The sequence below is a fragment of the Lipotes vexillifer genome, unplaced genomic scaffold, assembly GCF_000442215.2.
Source record: "Lipotes vexillifer unplaced genomic scaffold, Lipotes_vexillifer_v1.1 scaffold584, whole genome shotgun sequence".
NCBI classification, from domain to species: domain Eukaryota; kingdom Metazoa; phylum Chordata; class Mammalia; order Artiodactyla; family Lipotidae; genus Lipotes; species Lipotes vexillifer.
In genome coordinates, this window is record NW_006783036.1 from 4,623,428 (window position 1) to 4,642,748 (window position 19,321).

Consider the following 19,321-nt stretch of genomic DNA (forward strand, 5'->3'; position numbering starts at 1 on the left):
CCAGCTAGGGATCCCCTGCTCAAACCTCACTGGAGCAGAGAGCGGTGTGGTCCACACAGCTCAGCTGCTGGGGCAGAGAGCTGGCTGGAGGAGGGTAAGGAAAGGGCCTGGAAGGGCCGATGGAAGATGCCTGGCCCCCAGCTTCTCTCTGGCACCTGGGCCAGGACCTGCCTCACCCACTTACATGCCCACCAAACCAGGCCAGGCAAGCCTCCTGGGCTCCCCTGGTCCCTGCTTTGCCGCTGTCCTCACATTGTTTATTCCTGTCCACTCCATTGCCTGGGGGCGCCACGAAGGCAGCAGCCCCTGTGATGCTGACACAGAAGGTGTTCAACATGCATTTGCTGATCAGACTGCACTAAATTTCGAGAACAAAGACCCCACTTCCAAGAAAAGGCATTGTGTTGCCATTTGAGTCACTGTTTTTTTTTTTTTTTTTTTTTTTTTTTTTGGACTTTCACTGCTGTGGCCTCTCCCGTTGCGGAGCACAGGCTCCGGACGCGCAGGCTCAGCGGCCATGGCTCACGGGCCCAGCCGCTCCGCGGCACGTGGGATCTTCCCGGACCGGGGCACGAACCCGCGTCCCCTGCATCGGCAGGCGGACTCCCGACCACTGTGCCATCAGGGGAGCCCCACTGTTTTCTTTTTCTTTTTTCTTTTTTTAATTTTATTTTTTGGCCGTGCCACACGGCATGCGGGATCCCAGTTCCCCAACTAGGGATCAAACCCTCACTCCCTACAGTGGAATCACGGGGTCTCAACTACTGGACCCCCAGGGAAGTCCGTCTGAGTCACTGCTTTTTATCTCTCCTTGAGTCATAATTTCAAAATTCAGTCTCATAATAATCTAGTATTGTCCTTCTGCCCATAAAAGAATATCAACTGCATGCAACGGGCCTTCTCAGAGGGCATAATAAACCTTACACATTAAACTATAACAGTGTAGCATCAAAAGCAAACAGAATTGTTAAAGTTGTAATGAGACATCATAAAAGAAAACTAGTGGATATGGAAAGGAAGAGGGGGAGGAGGAGGGAGGGGGGATGGCGGCCACAACTGGAGTGACAAGAAGTTGGAAAGGTTCTCATTTTGGCAAGATCCAATCAACACTACATCCTTATCTTGATAATATCTTTGGCTTTTTGTCACCACTGACTTTTTAAATAGCATCACGACTACACCAGTATGCTTGCTAAAGACCTATTTTGCACACGACATCTCGTCAGGTCTCTTTCATGTTTCCATATCTAAACATGATTAGCCACTCAAGGAAAAAATGCTGCCACCATAAAGAAAAGTTTTGGGAGAAAACAGTATCTCCTAATGTCCAATCTGAACAGGTGCTAGCTTGGATCATGAGGACAGCAGGACACGAGAACAGCCATAATGAGTCATTTTTCAGACAAGCGATCTCAGAAACTGCAGAAGAGAAACAGCACCAGGGAAGGTTCAAACACAATCTCCTGCTCATCAGGTGCTAAGATAAATGGATCCCTGGCTTTGAGATGACACCAAGATATGAGACATCCTTCCAGTTCACTACAGGTTTTTTTAAAAATAATTATTTTAATTGTTCTTAGGGGCAAAACATAGATACACAGCACTGAAAGGAGAATTTCTCAAAATAAAAGGAGAATGAGTGATACATGATATATGTTTAGAATGCACTCATTGGAAGGGATATCGGGATGGTTGGAGAAGCACAGAGGAATAAAGGGCAAAGAGTCTTGAGCTAGGACCTGCTCATTCTCAACTCGGCTTTATTACGTGGCCTTGGGCAAGCCACCTTTCCAAGCCTAGGCTTCTTTGTAAAATAGGATAACAGTGCCCACCTTGCAGGGCTGCTGTGAGGTTTTGGAATGAGGAGTGGCGAGCTGCACAGTGCCCTTCATGTAGCAGCACGTAAAAGGTGGTAGCTATTATCCCACGGCCACGCCCAGATGATGAAATGCTCTGTTTTGGACACCGGGATGCAATCTCGTATCTTGAATACAATGTGAGAAGAATTAAATGCAGGATTTCAGTTATGAGCAAAGGTGCCTGAGGCAGAATCAGGTCCAGTGAGTGTCCCCACTGCATCATCCCGCGCACACACGGAGGGGTCGAGGAAGACCCCAGACTGTTCTCATCCCCCAAACGGTTGCTTTCCTCCTCGTGCCCAGGCAAAGTGAGAGGGGGGAGGAAAGTGCAGAAGGAGCTCAGGTCTGGGAGTCGGGGGCCAGGGCGTGAATTCCAGTGTGTCCTTGACTGGCAGCGCGACTGCAGGCAAGGCCCTCTGGGCCCCATTTCCCTAACCCATAAAGGAAAGACTTCAGTCTATAAATGCTCTAAGGCTGGCTCTTCGTGCTCTGAAATCTATGATCCTAATTCGTGTGAGAAGAGTGTTCAGGAGAGAAACACCCGAGTTTCTGTGGGACTTTTCACACTGCGTTAAGTTCCCTTAGACCCACCAACCCACCAGAAGTGAAGCAGAGGAGCCACTGAAGTAGACAGGCCTCGTCAGAGGGACAGATGCAGCCACATGCACAGTGTTCACGGCCCCCAGTTTCCTGTTACCGTGCGTACTATTTAGTATAAGGTCCCCATAAAGTACCTCAAGTTAACATCCCTGAAAAATGACTCCAGGGCTTCCCTGGTGGTGCAGTGGTTGAGAGTCCGCCTGCCGATGCAGGGGACACGGGTTCATGCCCTGGTCCGGGAAGATGCCACATGCCGCTGAGCGGCTGGGCCCGTGAGCCATGGCCGCTGAGACTGCACATCCGGATCCTGTGCTCTGCAACGGGAGAGGCCACGGCAGTGAGAGGCCCGCGTACCACAGGGAAAAAAAAAAAAAAAAAAGACTCCAGAGTGTGGGAACTGAAAATCTCTAACATGGGACATCCCCGGCAGTCCAGTGGTTAAGACTTTGCCTTCCAGGGCAGGGGGTGCGGATTCGATCCCTGCTCAGGGAGCTGAGATCCCACCTGCCTCGTGGCCAAAAAAAAACCCAAAAAACATAAAACAGAAGCAATATTGTAACAAATTCAATAAAGACTTTAAAAATGGTCCACATCAAAAAAATCTTTAAAAATCTCTAACAAAGGTATTCAGAATCTCAGGTCTAAAGCATGCACAAGTATGCCTGAAATAAAAAGGTTTCATCTTTCTAAACAGGAGGATTGGAATACTCAGACTTCCATGAAGTATATTACCTGTGGCAATATGTTTCCAAAACTACAGTTGATGTAAATATAGAAATTCAAGTATAGGTAGTCAAATCTACTAATGCTTATTATTACGATACTGCCATAATCTAAAGATGAAGAAATCCTTTTAACTTACATCACCTTAATAACTCAGTGTGCAATATTTGATAAGTAAAACTTTCCATTTGGTTTCACAATAAATTTTTTTTTTTTTTTTTTTTTGCGGTACGCGGGCCTCTCACTGTTGTGGCCTCTCCTGTTGCGGAGCACAGGCTCCGGATGCGCAGGCTCAGCGGCCATGGCTCATGGGCCTAGACCGCTCCGCGGCATGTGGGATCTTCCCGGACCGGGGCACGAACCCGCGTCCCCTGCATCGGCAGGTGGACTCTCAACCACTGCGCCACCAGAGAAGCCCCACAATAAATTTAATTATGCAAAGCATGACCACGTATGTGATTATGTGTAGAAATTCAAAGTTTAACTTTAACACACCTGACCATTATGAACCCAGAATTCCTAATTATCTACTTCGAAATTGAAAAAATGTCTATATTTGGAATTGGAGAAGGCAACTTGCTTTTGCTAAATTGTCAGACAAAGTAGATAATTACTTATGTGCTGGGGAAGGTTCCCGTCACTAATACCTAGCAATATTACAGATGCATTTATCCTTGGATCCAGCAATCCCACTTCCAGGAATCTATCCTAAAGATATATTGGCAAATAAAAAGAAACGAAATTGAGATATTTGTAGTGAGGTGGATGGACCTAGAGTCTGTCATACAGAGTGAAGTAAGTCAGAAAGAGAAAAACAAATACCGTATGCTAACACATATATACGGAATCTAAGAAAAAAAAAAAAAAAAGGTCATGAAGAACCTAGGAGTAAGATGGGAATAAAGTCACAGACCTACTAGAGAATGGACTTGAGGATATGGGGAGGGGGAAGGGTAAGCTGTGACAAAGTGAGAGAGTGGCATGGACATGTAAACACTACCAAAAGTAAAACAGATAGCTAGTGGGAAGCAGCCGCATAGCACAGGGAGATCAGCTTGGTGCTTTGTGACCACCTAGAGGGGTGGGATAGGGAGGGTGGGAGGGAGGGAGATGTAAGAGGGAAGAGATATGGGAACATATGTATATGTATAACTGATTCACTTTGTTATAAAGCAGAAACTAACACACCATTGTAAAGCAATTATACTCTAATAAAGATGTTAAAAAAAAAAAGATATACTGGCAAAAATAAAAATGCCATACACACAAGGCCAATTATTTGTAAAACAAAAGACCACCCATAGGGAGTGGCACATGCCCACTTTTTTCTACTTTTATATGCATTTCAACATTTTCATAATACAAAGTTTAAAAACAATCTTTCTCAGTCTCTGAAAAACTGAATATATCTACCAAGCCTTTTCTATAAATCACTAACGAACACCTGTTTAAACTGGGGAAGGTAATTAAAGAGGAAAATGGAAGAAACTACAGCATGTTCTGTCTAAAAGAAAGCACAAGTTATTTTCTGTAATTAATCAATTTGTAAGGAGAAAGATAAGGAGAAAGCACAGTAGACGAGAGAGAGGGAAAAATTGCTAATTTGGTTAACCAGGATAAAGAACTAAGTTAAATGTTCATTAATTTCATTCACTGCAAAGAACTTAAAATTTTTTCATTTGTTAGTTGCACCTAGCTAATACAATTTGTGAAAGGACTATGATACAATATTTTATACAATTATATGCTGAATATGATTTGTTGTATTTGGGACACTTTGCAAATCAAATTAAACCTTGAAAAAAAACTCATTTCAAGTCATATACTTATTCATTTCTTAAATATTTGGTTTGATTTGAATAATGCTAATTTAAATAATACTGCTAAGAGGCATATGCACAGCCAAGCAACACAGATGGCAGAAAGAACGTATGTTCAGCCAGGCCTTAGGGTCTAGTCCCAGATTTTCCCTAACCAGCTGTGTAACCTGGGGCAAATTATTCCATCTCCTAGAGCCTGCTTTCTCATCTGTAAAATGGGCACAATAATACCTACCTCAAAGGGTTATGGAGAGGTGAAATGAGCTAATACATACAAAATATCTATTGCAAAGGCCTGTACCCACCCAATTAATAAATGGTAGCTACAAGAATTATTATGACTATCAGGGTTAAGTGTTAATGTAGCAGAGGCTACTTAAAGACAACCTGCAGGGCTTCCCTGGTGGCACAGTGGTTGAGAGTCCGCCTGCCGATGCAGGGGACGCAGGTTCGTGTCCCGGTCCGGGAAGATCCCACATGCCGCGGAGCGGCTGGGCCCGTGAGCCACGGCCACTGAGCCTGCGCGTCAGGAGCCTGTGCTCCACAGCGGGAGAGGCCACAACAGTGAGAGGCCCGCGTACCGCAAAAAAAAAAAATACAAAAAAACAAAACAAACAAACAAAAAAAGACAACCTGCAGTCACCTTTCAACACCAGTTGCAGAGACTAAATTCTGAGACCAGATTTTGATGTCCTGAAACAACAGGACTGTCTTGCTTGTCAGCATCTCCAGCTGAAGGTTTTTGCTTATATTTATTCACTGTCCGATCTGTTAATTAATGGGGTTATTAATAAAAAGAACAGAAAAGTTTGCAAAAGGTTCATTCGAGTTTTTTAAAAGGCAAGCTGCCAAAGACAGTCTGAACTCCCAAGCGAAATCTAAAATGAGAAACAGGAACTCTTGCTGGTTAATGCATAGCGAAGCAGACCATCCCCACATACATGGGACAACGAGTATATTTTAACCTACATTTTTACACTGAAATCCTGTAACACTCCCGTAGCACTGAAATGGAAATTAGCCGTGCATGTCTACAATGGATCTATTATGAATTTAACTCCACACCATGATTCCTTCTCTTCTTTTTTTAAAAAAATTTATTTATTTTTGGCTGCATTGGGTCTTCATTGCTGCTGCGCTCAGGCTTTCTCTAGCTGTGGCGAGCGGGGGCTGCTCTTCGTTGCGGTGCACGAGCTTCTCACTGCAGGAGCTTCTCTTGTTGTGGAGCATGGGCTCTTCAGTCGTTGTGGCACGCGGGCTCAGTAGTTGTGGCTCGTGGGCTCTAGAGCGCGGGCTCAGTAGTTGTGGCGCACGGGCTTAGTTGCTCCGCGGCATGTGGGATCTTCCCGGACCAGGGCTCGAACCCGTGTCCCCTGCATTGGCAGGCGGATTCTTAACCCCTGCGCCACCGGGGAAGCCCCTCCTTGTCTTCTTGAGAACACACATGAGCATGCTCCAGCCTCTGGACGTTTGCTCTGAGCTCTGCTGTTGACCTTGGCGCAGTGAAGATCAGCTTCAGCGGTAAGAAAGGAGTCATTTTTAAAACGCAAATTCCTTCTGCTTATTAAAGAATACACACCAAAGAACATTTAGAAATGAAGTGAAAGTATAAAAAAGAAAACAAAATCATCCTCCTCCCACTCAGAAAAAAAGAAAGCTAACTCTTGGTATACTACTAGAACTCCATTCTTCTTTGCATAGATTTTGATTATTTAGTTGAAAAATACGACATATCCAGTTTTATATCCTGATTCTGCCTTTTAACATAACACACAAGCACCTTTCCTGTTGTTTCCCGGGAACACCAACATTTTTAAAGATTACATGGCTTTCCATCATACGAGGATCCACAGTTTTCTGGCCACGCCCCTATTGCTTGCTTTTGCTCAGTTGTTTCCTACACGATGTTTCTCCAATATACGTAATTCTGCAAGGAACTCCCTTGTCCATCACACGTTTTTCTGTATTTACACTCAGAATAGCAAAATAATGGTGTCTGTTCACTGCACTCTGTGCCCCCAGTCCAACCACAATACCGAAAAAACTTAAATATCAGCAAGAATTTCAAGAATACAGGCCTCCAGAAACTATTTGATTCTCTTTTCTCCACTGTATGGTAGCCCAAGCTTAGTATAATTAGAACACCCTGAATCTTCCTATCTGAAAGTAAATCCCACCGGAACAAAGCAAACTTTGCAGGCTGAGGTTCTCTACAGTCGAGATGCATGACAAGGCAATAAGTTCTGCATATGTCTTTTTTTTTTAAATAACAAAAGCAAAGGAAAAGGAGAACAGCAATCCTAAAACCCAGGGCAGTATCACTGGGTTAAAAAGAGACGGAAAACGAGCACAAAAAGCCAATCCCGGGCACAGAAAAGGGTTACCTAGAAAAGGTAGCGTCGTCTGAGACATAACTGTCTCTGTAAACTGTGTGTCCACAGGCCTCGCGTTTTACAGGGTTGGCCACAATCTTTCCTCTGTTTCAGGAGGCCCTGAACTTGATCTGTTGGTGAATTATCTTCATGAGACTGCAGTTCTCACTGGTGTACTAGTTAAGTCACGTGAAGAATGATGATAAAGTAAGTGAAAGTTTAGATGTCAGAACACCTTTCTTCAAATAAGTGAAGTGCTGTCGTGAAAAGGATAAGAGCTATTATCCGTGGTCTCCCAGGCAATTACTAAGGCCAGTGAGTGGACACTGCAGTCTAACGGTTCAGGATGGCTGCAGAGGGGATGTTGTGCTCACCATGCGCTTCCTTTATGCTGACTCACACAGATGCTCACTGCCTTCCAAGGCAGCCTGTTTCTCTGTGGCACAGCCGTCCCTGTCACTGGGCAAACGGCACAAAGATGTGCACCAGAAGCTCAAAACACTCAGACCTAAGCTTCTGACAATTAACGTTGGGGGAAAAGATCACTTGATATTTAAAAATTAGAATGCCACGTGTCCAGGTTACTTCAAGCCTATATTAGGATGGCAATGCCAAAGAATGGCAAATGGTAATAATAATGTGGCCTTCTAAGAACCAAAGGAGGCTTGTCTCAAAGCTGTCTTGTCTAAATATCCCCTAACTAAGCCACGGCTGTGGAGTGCCAGCTGTCCAGATAGGGGTGTACATACCGTGCCAACACGGCACTCTCTGAAAGAGAAGCAGCGACCCAGGGCTTCTTATGGAATCACTCCCCCTTCTCCCCTCTGCTCCCACCACCCACAGCCCACTGAATTCAGGGCATGCCGCTCACCAGCTTTCTTACAATCTTTTTTTCTGTTGCTTGGTGTGACTTTGGCTCTCGTGCTTTGGTTTATTTTCACTTTTGAAAATAATGTTATAAAGAAACATCAGATCTAACTATGAAAAAAAGGTAAAAGTTTCCAAAATTCAAACTTTACTCTCAATCAAGAAAATAAAACTCCTTGTATTATTTTTCCCCCTCCTTTTTCTAAAAATAGAAGTTTTAGAAGCCTGAAGTTGTATATAAAGCAGCGACTTCAAACGTACCCTTTAGGGTAGGTAGTCATCAGATTTATTTTTGGAAAGCCGAGTAGGTCAAGAATACCTAGAATAACCTGGTTTCCATTTAAAACACCCTAATTGCTTTGTAACTTAGGAGAAAAAGATTATTTTAAAAGATTATTCAAAATGTAGACATCGCCCAGTGTGTATATCTCACATGGAGCTGGTGATAGTTATCCCGAAGGACAAGGATATGGATTTCTTTCCATAAACGTGTGAAAATGTATCCAAGACCAGAGAAAAAACTAACATATGCAACATCAAGACAGTACCCTCTCTTGACTCCAAGGAAAAGATGGTAACTGTGAAATAATATGTTAAATCCAAACAAAATAAGAAAGTTAATTTTAAGGGGACATTTACATGCCGCAGACTCAAAATGTTTTAACTAAAGGAATTTTACAGCCAAGATGAATTCTGTTTTCTAGAGTTAGCCATGAGGAAAAGCCGTTCTGGCAAAAGATGAGCAATGCATATTGGTTGAAAGCAGACGTCAGGGCACTTACTAGGAGAGAAGCTTTTACGAGGCGTTTTATTTCCAAAATTGTAAGAAGAGGGTCACTACAAAGTTATTTAAAGCACAAATATTGCTTTTTGTTTTGTTTCCAGGCACCACTGGGAAATGAAATGGTGATTTAAATGTGCCAGAAATCCACTATTTATAGGTATAGACTTCTGTTGTAGGCTATGATCTTCTGGACAAAAGAAAAAGGGATATAAAAAAAACAGGAGTTTTGCCCCAAATGAGCTTACTTGCTAGAAGGCGGAGGGAAAGTTGGTGATGAGCTTCAGGGTTCTGAGCAAATCAGGGAGGGGCCTGCCAGCCTCTGGGTCCCAGTCCTCAACTCAGAGCTTCACATGTGGCATGTGATCAAGTAAGTGTTTGCTGCGCTGAACTGGACAACAGTGTAAACTGAGGACAGGCTTCCCTGGTAGTACAGTGGTTAAGAATCCGCCTGCCAATGCAGGCGACACAGGTTAGAGCCCTGGTCTGGGAAGATCCCACATGCCGCGGAGCAACTAAGCCTGTGCGCCACAACTACTGAGCCTGTGCTCTAGAGCCTGCGAGCCACAACTACTGAGCCCGAGTGCCACAATCTACTGAAGCCCACACGCCTACAGCCCATGCTCCACAACAAGAGAAACCACCGCAATGAGAAGCCCGCACACCGCAATGAAGACCCAATGCAGCCAAAGGACTAAATAAATAAAATAAAAATCTTTAAACTGAGGACAGAGAAAGAGATGAGAGTCGTCAAAAGTTTCTAGGTGAAACAGCCTCCACAGGGGCCCAAAGATTTGTGTTTGCTTTGGTTTTCGGTTTTGTTTTGCAAGCTCTCTCTATCCCAGAGAGTCTGGATAAATGACAGTTCTCTGGTCCACTGTGGACATTCCTTCCTTGACTCAACCAGCATTTACTGGTCACCTACAACTGTGCACCACTGGGCTACAATTCACCAACGTCCAGCCAAAAAATACTGTCACACTTTGTGTGATGATTTCAACAATCCTAAGGCTGCTTCACTGTTTTTCTAAGCTTGGGTTCTCTGTCAATATTAAGAGAGCAACATATTTTCTGGAGCAAGAATCTGCAATGAGCTACCACATGATCTGTCAATTCCACTCCTGGGCGTATATCCAGAGAAAACCTTAATTCGAAAAGATACGTGCACCCCTATGTTCACTGCAGCACTATTTACAATAGCCAAGACGTGCGAGCAACCTAAGTGTCCATCGACAGAGGAGTGGATAAAGAAGATGTGGTATATATATAAATGGAATACTACTCAGTCATAAAAAAGGAATGAAATAATGCCATTTTCAGCAATATGGATGGACCTAGAGATTATCGTACTAGGTGAAGTAAGCCAAACAAGGATGAATATCATATGATATCACTGCTATGTGGAATCTAAAAAAAAAAATGATACAAATGAACTTATTTGCAAAATAGAAATAGACCCACAGACATAGAAAACAAACTTATGGTTACCTAAGGGGAAAGGAGGGGGAGTGATAAATTAGCAGGTTAGAATTAACATAGACTCACTACTGTATATAAAATAGATAACCAACAAGGACCTACTGTATAGCACAGGGAACTATACTCAATATTTTATAATAACCTATAAGGGGAAAGAATCTGAAAGAAATAGATATATAGGTATGTACAACTGAATCACTTTGCTGTACACCTGAAACTAACACAACACTAAATCAACTATACTTCAATCAAATTAACAAATAAGGATACTCAGAATGAAAGAAAAAAAAAAAAACAATGTGCCACAAGCCCAATTCCCGTGAGTCTTGAATGCCCACCTTTGGTAGGTCCTTTCCTGTTGAGCACCGCCTGCTGCTCCTCGGTGATGTTCAGCCGCCGAACCACATCGGCCAGAGCCGACTTGAGCAGCTGGATGTCGTCTTCCTGCATCTGGACTTTCTGCTCCAGGGAGGCGATGCGGTCTGTCACCTCCATGCTACTGGCGGCAGAAGCGCTGTCATCTAGACCAGGGGAAAGGGGCAAATGAGTCTCAGCTGCTCCCCAGAGAAACCAGACTAAGAAACACACACCAACATGTTGCTATTATGTAACACAACAATATTTAAAAGCTGGAGACCACTGCTTGTAGGCAGAACTCATGCAAAATCTTTTTTTTTTCTTTTTTTAAAAAATTTATTTATTTATTTATATTTTGGCTGCGTTGGGTCTTCATCGCCGTGCGCAGGCTTTCTCTAGTTGCGGCGAGCGGGGGCTGCTCTTCATTGCTGTGCGCGGGCTTCTCATTGCGGTGGCTTCTCTTGTTTTGGAACATGGGCTCTAGGCGTGCAGGCTTCAGTAGTTGTGGCACGCGGGCTCAGTAGTTGTGGCTCGCGGGCTCTAGAGCGCGGGCTCAGTAGTTGTGGCGCACGGGCTTATTTGCTCCGCGGCATGTGGGATCTTCCCGGACCAGGGCTCGAACCTGTGTCCCCTGCATTGGCAGGCGGATTCTTAACCACTGCGCCACCAGGGAAGTCCCCGTGTGAAATCTTTTAAAATTACGAAGAACTGCACTGCTTCATTCCGCTACTGTCTTTTCATTCTCTAGGTTTGTGCTTTTCTTTTTTTTTTTAAACTGGTTTTAATTGTCATGATACGTTTCTAGATTCAGGCCATTTTCTTTTCCGTGATATCAGAGGACCTCAGAACTAGAGTGGATATTAGAATACACGTACTGCAACTTCCCACACATGGCAGAAATTGACTGCATGGACTTCTAGCTTTTGTTCCAGTGATGCTGACAGGTTGTGCACAGGGCCATACTATCTTCCAGTCAAGACTCTTAAGGACAAAGCAATAGGAGTGGTCAAATCTGTTTGGTAAGCACACCCTTACAGCTAGAGTGATCATAGTTTCTTACCTAGAGGCACTAACTCCCAGTTCCTTACCAAGGTCTAACAGGGCCCTTCATCATCTTCCTTACCTCTCTAACCTCATTTTACATTCTTCTTCCCTTCTCTTCCCATGCTCCAGCCACACTGCCCTTTCTCTCCTACTTTAGGGATTTGGTATCTGCTGTTGCCTTTGCCGGAATCATTTCTCAACCAGATTGTTTTCATGACCAAGTTCTGTTCTTTCGGTCTCAACTCAAATGGGAGTTTTTCAGAGAACCTTGCTAATAACCTTCCTTTAAGTTGTTCCTTTCAGTCATGTCCACCGTATTTCTTTCTTTCATAGCATCACTATGACCTAGAATCACCTTGCTTGTTTGCTTCCTGTCTATGTCTCCCAACTAACATGTAAGCATCATGGAGTCTCTTCTGCTTCCGGGTATGAGAAACCCCTATTGGACAGCACCCCCTGCAGAAAGTAATTGTTAAGCCTGGAAATTATACAAATAACAGCAGAAGTACTGGAGCGTGGACACAAGCATATAGATTCTGGTGGGAGTTGGCACTCACTTGGCAGAAGGCAGATGGGGAACTCTACAAGTAAACTCCCTTTTTCACGGCTTTGAACCCAGGGCTAAGTGTTGTATACGATGCGGGTGAGGACACGCTCAGAAAACCCTGTTGCCTTTTTGTCCTTAAAAAATAAAAAAGTGAAGTCTGAAAACCATGAACACTAAAAAGAGTAGGGAAATCCCAGAAAAAAAACTAGAGAGGGGATCCCCAAACTCTCCCTCTTTATATCTCTGACTGACCTGTGAATCACACATGCATGGAATAGACTCAAAGCAGAGCTTGCAGTTCAAGCCCAATTAAAGTACCCACTGGAACAAACAATACTTGTCAGAGAAAAAATAATAGAATACAGAATCTCCATAACTTAACATTCATAATGTCTAGGATATAATCCAAAATTAGTAACATACTAAGAATCAAGAAATGGAACACATTCTCAAGAGAAAAGAAAATAAATTGAGTCCAACTCCAAAATGAACAAAACATTGGAACTAACAGATAAGGAATTTAAAATGGCTATCAAGACTATCCTCTATATGTAAAATGAGTATTTTTTTCAATGAATGAAAATTTCAGAGAGAAGTGGGAAGTATCGGCAGAAAGATAGAAATGAAAAATGAACTGAATGGAAATTCAAGAACTGAAAAATATAATTTATGACAATAAAAAATTCACTAAATGGAATTAACAGACATGACAGATGAAAAACCAAGCAAATCTGAAGACAGATGAATCGGAAGTATCCAAGGTGAAGAAAACAGAGGGAAAAAATTAACAGAGCCCTGGGGACTTGTTAAGACAATCTCAAACAGTCCAACATACATTTAATTGGAATATAAAAAGAGAAAGAGCAGGACAGAAAAAAATATCTGAAAAATAATGGCCCCAAACATCCCAAGTTCAATAAAGGAAAGAAATGTAAAATTACAAAATGCTAAGCAAAAACCAAGCAAAATAAACACAAAAAAGACCACCTCAAGGTCTATCATAATCATACTGTTGAAAACCAAAGATAAAGTACACATCTTGAAAGCAGCAAGAGAAAAACAACATATATAACTATACAGGGAACAGTAATCTGATTAATAGCTGGTTGTCATAAACCATGGAGACGAGAAGAGAGTGAAGCAACATCTTTAAAGTACTAGATGAAAAAAAATTCAATCCAGAATTCTATATCCTGCAAAAATATCCTCCAAGAATGAAGGCAACTTAAGGCATTTTCAGATAAATGAAAACTGAAAGAATTTATTGCCAGTAGATCTGCATTACAAGAAGTTAAAGGAAGGTCTTCAGAGTAAAGGGAAATTACACAAAATGGAAACTCAGACCCTCAGAAAAGAATGAAGAGCACTTGAAATGGCAAATATTTGAAGGAGCTCAAGACTTTTTTTCTTTTTACATTTTCCTTTTTTTTTTCCTTTGAGAATTTCAGGGGGGAAAACAAAAAGCAAGACTCAACTATATGCTGACCACAAGACACACACTTTATGTATTTTTATTTATTTATTTTTTGCAGTATGCGGGCCTCTCACTGTTGTGGCCTCTCCCGCCGCGGAGCACAGGCTCTGGACGTGCAGGCTCAGCGGCCACGGCTCACGGGCCCAGCTGCTCTGTGGCATGTGGGATCTTCCCAGACCGGGGCATGAACCCGTGTCCCCTGCATCGGCAGGCGGACTCTCAACCACTGCGCCACCAGGGAAGCCCAAGACACACACTTTAAATGCAAAGACACAGATAGACTGAAAGTAAATGAATGGAGAAAAAGATACAGCATGCAAATAGTAAGCATAAGAAGGCTGGAGTAGCAATATTAATATCAGACAAAATAGACGTCAAATAAAATGCATTACCAGCTATAAAGAAGGACATTTCATAATGAAAAAAGTATTAACTTATCAGAAAGACAATCAAAAATATGTCCAATAACAGAGCTTTAAAATACATGAAACTCCATTTACAGCAACATAGATGGACCTAGAGTTTATCATACTAAGTGAAGTCAGATAAATATCATATATCACTTACATGTGGAATCTAAGAAAAGTGATACAAATGAACTTATTTACAAAACAAACAGACTCACAGACTTTGAAAATAAACTTATGGTCACCAAAGGGGAAATGTGTGTGGGGGGGATAAATTAGGAGATTGGGATTAACATATACACACTACTATGTATAATGAATAAAACAGATAATCAGCAAGGACCTATTGTATAGCACAAGGGACTCTACTCAATATTCTATAATAACAGACTATTAAAAAGAATCTGAAAAAAGAATGGATATATGTATATGTATAACTGAATCACTTTGCTGTATGCCTGAAACTAACACAACATTGTAAATCAACTATACTCCAATATAAAATTTAATTTAAAAAATTAGTAAAATACATGAAACAAAAATTGACAGAATTAAAGTGAGAAATAGACAATTCCACAGTTATTCCTCAAGATTTTAACACCCTTTTCTCAGCAACTGACGGAACAACTAATTTAAAAAATCAGTAAAGACAGAAGATCTGAACAACATTATAAACCACTTTGACTAAATTGATATGTATAAGAAACTACAGCCAATGATAGCAGTGTACATGGTACATTTACCAAGACACATCATATTCTGGGCCACGAAACAGAAATGAATAAACCTAAAGATTGAAAGAGTATGTTCTCTGACCACAGTGACAATAAATTAGAAATCAAAAACAATAAGAGAACAAGGAAATGTCCCCAAATTTTGGAAATTAAACAACACACTTCTATATAATCATTAGGTAAAAGTAGACATCACAGGAGAAAACAGAAAATATTTTAAGTTGAATGATAATGAAAATATAACATATCAAAATGTATGGGTTGCAGGTAAAGCAGGTCTTTGAGGAAAATTAATAGCTTTAAATCTCTATTAGAAAAGGGGAGTATTCTCAAATCAGTGATTCTCAGCTATCACATTAAGTAACTAGAAAAAGAAGGGCAAATTAAACCCAAATCAAGCAAAAGAAAGGGAAAGAGTAAAGAGCAGAAATCAATGGAATAAAACATGGAACAAGCAATGAAGAAAATCAATGAACTCAAAGGCTGGTTCTCTAAAACATCAATAAAGTGTAAGCTCCATGAAAGCAGGGATCTTTTTTGCTGGTTCACTGCTCTATGTTACCAATATGTAACACAGAGTAAAAACTCAATAAATATTTGGTAAATGAATGAATAAATGTGTAAATGGGTATCTTTTATGAAGCATATATCAAATTAGTTTCTGGGGATGTAAAGATGACTGATTCACAGTCCTTTAGAAGCTCTCTCTGTGGTGGAGAAGACAAATGTCCCTGAATTCCTAAAACAATGTGATAAGTTATATAATTGAGAAATATACAGAGTGATAAATGAACACAGAGAAGAAATATTAATGGTATTTGGAAAAAACAGAAGAAAGTAGGGGGTTGGCCATGAAAGATAAAAACATTTACAAGGTGGAAAAGCAAGAAGAATCCTTTGTCCTTTTGGACCCACCTCCTAGAGAAATGGAAATAAAAACAATAATAAACAAATGGGACCTAATGAAATGCTTTTGCGCAGCAAAGGAAACCATAAACAAGACGAAAAGACAACCCTCAGAATGGGAGGAAATATTTGCAAACACAGCAACTGACAAAGGATTAATCTCCAAAATATACAAGCAGCTCATGCAGCTCAATATCAAAAATACAAACAACCCAATCCAAAAATGGGTGGAAGACGTAAATAGACATTTCTCCAAAGAAGATATACAGATTGCCCACAAACACATGAAAGGATGCTCAACATCACTAATCATTAGAGAAATGCAAATCAAAACTACAATGAGGTATCACCTCACACCAGTCAGAATGGCCATCATCAAAAAATCTACAAACAATAAATACTGGAGAGGGTGTGGAGAAAAGGGAACCCTCTTGCACTGTTGGTGGGAATGTAAACTGATACAGCCACTATGCAGAACAGTATGGAGGTTCCTTGAAAAACTAAAAATAGAACTACCATATGACCCAGCAATCCCACTACTGGGCATATACCCTGAGAAAACCATAATTCAAAAAGAGTCATGTACCACAATGTTCACTGCAGCACTATTTATAATAGCCAGGACATGGAAGCAACCTAAGTGTCCATAGACAGATGAATGCATGAGGAAGACATGGCACGTATATACAATGGAATATTACTCAGCCATTAAAAGAAACGAAATTGAGTTATTTGTAGTGAGGTGGATGGATCTAGAGTCTGTCATACAGAGTGAAGTAAGTCAGAAAGAGAAAAACAAATACCGTATGCTAACACATATATGTGGAATCTAAAAAAAAAAAAAATTGGTTCTGATGACCCTAGGGGCAGGACAGGAATAAAGACGCACACATAGAGAATGGATTTGAGGACACAGGGAGGGGGAAGGGTAAGCTGGGACGAAGTGAGAGAGTAACATTGACAAATATACACTAGCAAATGTAAAACAGATAGCTAGTGGGAAGCAGCTGCATAGCACAGGGAGATCAGCTCGGTGCTTTGTGACCACCTAGAGGGGTGGGATAGGGAGGGTGGGAGGGAGACGCAAGAGGGAGGGGATATGGGGATATATGTGTACATAGAGCTGATTCACTTCGTTATACAGCAGAAACTAACACAACATTGTAAAGCAACTATACTCCAATAAAGATGTTAAAATAAATAAATAAATAAATAAAAGAGCAAGATGGAAGCACATGTACTAACATGGATAAATTTCTAAGACATCTTGTTGAGAAAAAAAAAATCATGTTTCAAAAAGACAAAAAATATATGTATTCTACAATATTCATTTATATGTATGTAAATGTATAGAAAAAGTTCTAGAAGGATAGGCACAAATTGTCATCTCTGGAGAGTGCAGCAAGTATGGGATTAGAGGTGGTGGTCAAAGAGAAATTTAGACTCGCCTGTAATATTACAATGTTTTAGGAAGATTATATATATGTGTGTGTGTACTACTCGTGCAGATTGAAATTAATTTTAAGTGAAGTGCAAGACAGATCCACAAATAGCAATGTGGAAAATATCCTAAATAAATTGCCAAGTGAAAACAAAAACACAAAACAAAACAAAACAACCAAAAAAAGAAGAATCCTTTGCATTCCAGGCAATGGAAACAATTTAAACAAAACATGGGACCATGAAAGCATCAGGAACATTCAGATAATCATGGCCTTTGAAATTGAAATCTACCATCTTGTAACTTCTACTTAATGGATATAATTCTGTCTTGCCCTGAAATTCAAGCTCTGCCAACTTTCTAAGTAATATAATTGTTTCATACATAGAAATGTCTTTTAAGTCAATGTCAAGTGTCAATGGCACTTCTGAGGGAGAATAACAGGTACTAAATATCTGATAACCCAGAGAACTTATTAAGCACTCACACAAATCTAAAATTGTTACCCTCTTATGAAGAGACATTATATAACTCTTTAAAAAAATGTATCAGGCTTCCCTGGTGGCGCAGTGGTTGAGAGTCTGCCTGCTGATGCAGGGCACACGGGTTTGTGCCCCGGTCCGGGAAGATCCCACATGCTGCGGAGCGGCTGGGCCCGTGAGCCACGGCTGCTGAGCCCGCGCATCCGGAGCCTGTGCTCCACAAGGGGAGAGGCCACAACAGTGAGAGGCCCGAGTATCACACACACACAAAAAAAGTATCAAGACATATTTCTTTAAAGCAATCAAACTGTGAGGTAAGAACTTACAAACAATCCTCTTCTCACACTCCTCCCCTTCCTAGAACTGCGAACTCCATCCTTTACACTAATAATATAGAATTCACACTGTTTCAGCTAGGAACCTGGGGGTAACCTTTTTCTCTGTCTCTTCCTGTTGATTGAGACACATAAAGAACTTTAAAAACCCAACAGTGAGAAAAGAAATAACCTGATTAAAAAAGAGAGAAAAGAAAAAAATAGGCAAAAGTCTCAAGCAGACACTTTGCCAAAGAGGATATACAGATGACAGACACATGAAAAGATGTCACTGTCACTAGCCATTAGGGAAATGCAAATTAAAACCACAATGAGATATTGCTGCATACCTATCAGAATGGTTAAAACACAAAATATTAACAAAACAAAATGCAATGAGGATATGGAGCAAATGAAACTCTCCTACGTTGCTGGTGGGCACATAAAATGGTATGGTCACTCTGCAAAACAGTTTTGCAGTTTCTTATAAAGATAAACAAACAATTGCCATGTGATCTAGCAATCCTAAGCACTTACTATTAGTCTAGAGAAATGCACATTTGCATTCATACAAAGCCTGTACATCAGTGTTTATAGTGGCCCAATTCATACTTGGTAAAAACTGGAAACTGCTCAAATGTGTATACACTGTGGTATATCAAACATAGTGGAATACCACTCAGCAATAAAAAGGAACAAACTACTGATACATGGCAACGATTTGGATGGATGTCAAGGGCATTATGCTGAATGAAGACAGCCAGTCTCAGAAGGTTACACATTGCATGATTCCATTTATCTGATATTCTCTAAAAGACAAAACCATAGTGAAGGAGTATAGATCAGTGGTTGCCAAGGGTTAGGGTAGGGATAGAGCACAGGGGAGTTTTGGGGGGGTGATGGAAATGTTCTGTCCTGATGGTGGTGGTAGTTACATGAATCTATACTGTGTTAAAATATATAGAATTCTCTCAAAAAAAGAAGTTTTGTTGAAAGTTAACATAAATAAAACAGCTTTCTGAGAGTTCAAGTGAGATAAAGGCTTTGTCAATGAGAGGTTATTATATTTGCTTGTTGAAGTTGGTTGCTTTTTTTTTTTTTTTTTTTTTTTTTT

At 41.1% G+C, this 19,321-nt stretch overlaps 1 protein-coding gene across 1 annotated transcript in view; it reads right to left on the bottom strand.

The window, feature by feature from the left end:
* Positions 1-11,016, bottom strand: part of EML1 (EMAP like 1) — a 93,323-nt gene extending 82,307 nt beyond the window's left edge. Inside the window, 1 exon segment of the mRNA XM_007455643.1 lies at positions 10,840-11,016. Within this exon segment, the coding sequence (XP_007455705.1) occupies positions 10,840-10,996 (157 nt within the window). The 5' untranslated portion in view covers positions 10,997-11,016.
* Between the last annotated feature and the right edge of the window lie 8,305 nt (positions 11,017-19,321).